This window comes from Fulmarus glacialis, unplaced genomic scaffold, assembly GCF_000690835.1.
Source record: "Fulmarus glacialis isolate BGI_N327 unplaced genomic scaffold, ASM69083v1 scaffold27753, whole genome shotgun sequence".
Classification (NCBI taxonomy): domain Eukaryota; kingdom Metazoa; phylum Chordata; class Aves; order Procellariiformes; family Procellariidae; genus Fulmarus; species Fulmarus glacialis.
The window spans coordinates 9863-12794 of NW_009201394.1; the positions used below are offsets into that span (position 1 = coordinate 9863).

At 58.9% G+C, this 2932-nt stretch overlaps 1 protein-coding gene across 1 annotated transcript in view; it reads right to left on the reverse strand.

The window, feature by feature from the left end:
- Positions 1-1104: 1104 nt before the first annotated feature.
- Positions 1105-2932, reverse strand: part of PAFAH2 (platelet-activating factor acetylhydrolase 2, 40kDa) — a gene marked incomplete at its 5' end in the record, with an annotated part of 2322 nt that continues 494 nt past the window's right edge. The window contains 5 exons of the mRNA XM_009573935.1: positions 1105-1199; positions 1425-1573; positions 1694-1864; positions 1980-2071; positions 2437-2550. Of these exons, the coding sequence (XP_009572230.1) occupies positions 1105-1199; positions 1425-1573; positions 1694-1864; positions 1980-2071; positions 2437-2550 (621 nt within the window). The remainder of the gene's footprint in view (positions 1200-1424; positions 1574-1693; positions 1865-1979; positions 2072-2436; positions 2551-2932) is intronic.

The window sequence follows — 2932 nt, forward strand, 5'->3', positions numbered from 1 at the left end:
TCCCCCTTCCGCAGGGCCAGCGAGGACCCTGGGGAGGGTCTCCGGTGGGGTAAACCCGTGCAGCTCCACCAGCTTCAGCCCTTCCTCGGGATGGGCTGAGGATTGGATCCCCCCTTAAAAAGCACCCCTTGCTCTAACATCTCTGGTATTACCCAGGAATGTGCTGTAGGTACTTCCAAAGTGCCTTATTCCCTTCGCCAGCACGTGCCTGCGCCTGCAGTCTGTTTGCAGCGGCGTTGCTCTTCATGCTGCAAACCCAGGCTGGGCTGTTTTTCTTCCATCCTCGGGGCTGATCTCAGTCCCCATTTCACACCCCTGCGCTGCTGGGGTGCTCAGAGATACTTCCAGCCAGCCTCTTGTTTAAAACCCTCCTCTATCTTTTTTCCCCCCAGATTTTAGGCGTGGAGTCAGCAATCTAGCCAGCTTTCCAGGGCGACGATAAGATTTTCATTACCTTTCTGCTTGGAGCCCTGATGCTACATCTCTTTGCACTGCTTCTTTTGGCTGTGGTTGAACTACCCCCAACCCACGGCGAACGATCCCCCCCGCCTGCTCCTGCCAGATGTGCCACAGCTGCAGCAGATCCAGCCAGGCCCAGCGAAGGATCGATGCCCACCTACCCCCTGCATGCAAGAAGGGTGTCACCTCGGGCCCAAGTGACAGCCAACTCAGTCTTTGTCCCCGGGGATTTTATTCTCTTAGCCCCACAGCCCTCACTGCAGGCAGAAAAACTCCTGGCACGCTCGCTGAGCACCCCGGCCACCAGACGTCCTACGAGCACGGTCCCCAGGTCCTGCTCTCCCCATGGGTCCCTCTTGCCCGTGTTGGCTCCTGCACGGCTCATTTTGGACAAGAAGCAGCCGCTCTCCCAGTACCCGGCTCCCATCAGCGACCTCGGAGCAGGCTACAGATTGGAGCGGCAGAACGGTGCTTCTGGAAACGCTCGCTGAGCACCCCGGCCACCAGACGTCCTACGAGCACGGTCCCCAGGTCCTGCTCTCCCCATGGGTCCCTCTTGCCCGTGTTGGCTCCTGCACGGCTCATTTTGGACAAGAAGCAGCCGCTCTCCCAGTACCCGGCTCCCATCAGCGACCTCGGAGCAGGCTACAGATTGGAGCGGCAGAACGGTGCTTCTGGAACAACCGAGTCTCCGATGCCTTCGAGGAGGTCGTCCCATTGATCGAACTCCTCTTCCAGCTCTGCACGGGGCAGAGATGGTGACGGGGTTACTACAGCGATTATCAGCCCAGGCTCCAGGCGTAAAGGAGAAGCAGCCACCGGATCCCTTTGCTTTGTGCAATGGGATGGGAAGCAGCAAACCCAAGCCCAGGGAGGCAGCAACCACCCCGCAGCCCCCGGCAAGCTGGGGAGCTCTCGTGCCCTCCCAAGCCCCTGGCCAACGTGCCCTCCACCCCGCGCCGTACCGAGATGCCTTTGCAGGAAGGCCAGAGCCGCCCGGCTGGTGATGTCCAGACCTTTGTAGGGGTCGAGGGTCCCCCTCGCACCGAAGATGCGGCTGATGAGTTTCCCGGTGAGAAAGGTGAAGTCGGTCTGGCTCTGGTGCACGGATCCCCTGGGACAGGGAAGGGATCTGCTTCAGTGGGAGCTGGGGAGAGGTCCTCCTGCTGGGACACAGCTCGTAGGTGCTCCCAGGAGGGTACCGGCGGGTGGGTGCCCCCAGCCCCTGACTCACAGGACGGTTATAATCTTCGTCTGGCTGTTTCTGGAGCTCAGCCTCTTCATTTTGGCAATGCTTTCTGGCGTCTGGAACTTCTCGGTGTTGATGAAGAGCACGGGCTTGGGCACCTCCGGGTACAGCGCGTTCTCCAGAGGGAACATCCAGGCGTCGAGAGCCACCGCGCACCTGCAGCAAGGACGGATGCCCCGCGCTGCCGCCCACCCCACGGCTTCCCTTCCCACCGGGATGAGCCACGTGTCCCTGCAGCTTCCCGCAGCTCCTCATCTCCGCTGCAGCTTACCTGAAGCCAGGCTCTTTCACCAAGGCCAGCACTGCTGTCACCCCGCCGAAGGAATGGCCCATGACGGCGACTTTGGTCAGATCAACGCTGTCCTGCAAAAAGGAGAAGGCTGAGGAGCCTGTGCCCAAACCTTGCTGCAGAAGGTCCCTAATTAGGAAAGAAAAAGCCAGGGGAAGAAGATCAGGAAAGCCCCACTGCTCTGCCCTCTGCAAGGGACGCTGTGTCCCATTTTCACCGCTGGTGCAATGGGACCCGGCTTCCCCGGGGGAGAAAAACGAGAAGAGAGGCACCAAGAAGCCGAGACGTGGAAGACTATGGCTCTGCACAGACCCTGCTTGTCCCAGGAGGAAAAGTCTCATGCAATAAGGACTAATCCTGCCAGCGAAGGGCACCCAGACCCCCCCAACAGCCAAACGATCCCCCTGGCTGGTCCTTCAGCACAGACAGACCCAGATACCTTCAGCACGGAGAGATCGAAGTCTGGGTGAAGGACATTCGGGACAGATTTACCGCTGCTGATGTCCTCGAAGAGCCGGAGCGCTCGCACGCATTCCTCCGCTCTCTGATGAACCTGGGAGCGAGAGTTTCCCCTTCCCCAGTTAACCCAGCTCCTCCACCCCGCAAGTTTGGGGCCAGATACTCCCCCCGATGTCCCCCCCCCCGGCTCATCCCTCTAAAACCGCAGCGTTCAGATGCAAGCTTTCCCTCTATTTATAATTTATTTCTCATTCACCCTCAATATTTATGCTCATGGGTTCATCTTTATAGGAAAACTGTTGCTCTTGTTTGTGCAATGCGCCGTGAGGCAGCGCATACACAAAAATAAGAGGCTGGGAGGGGATTTAAGACTGCCAAAAGCACCTCCAACCGCTCCGTTTCCTAGAGAGCTTTTCTACGACAAATCTCGATGCGATGTTGTCCTTTTAAACGAGGCAGAAGGGAGCAGGGGGGAA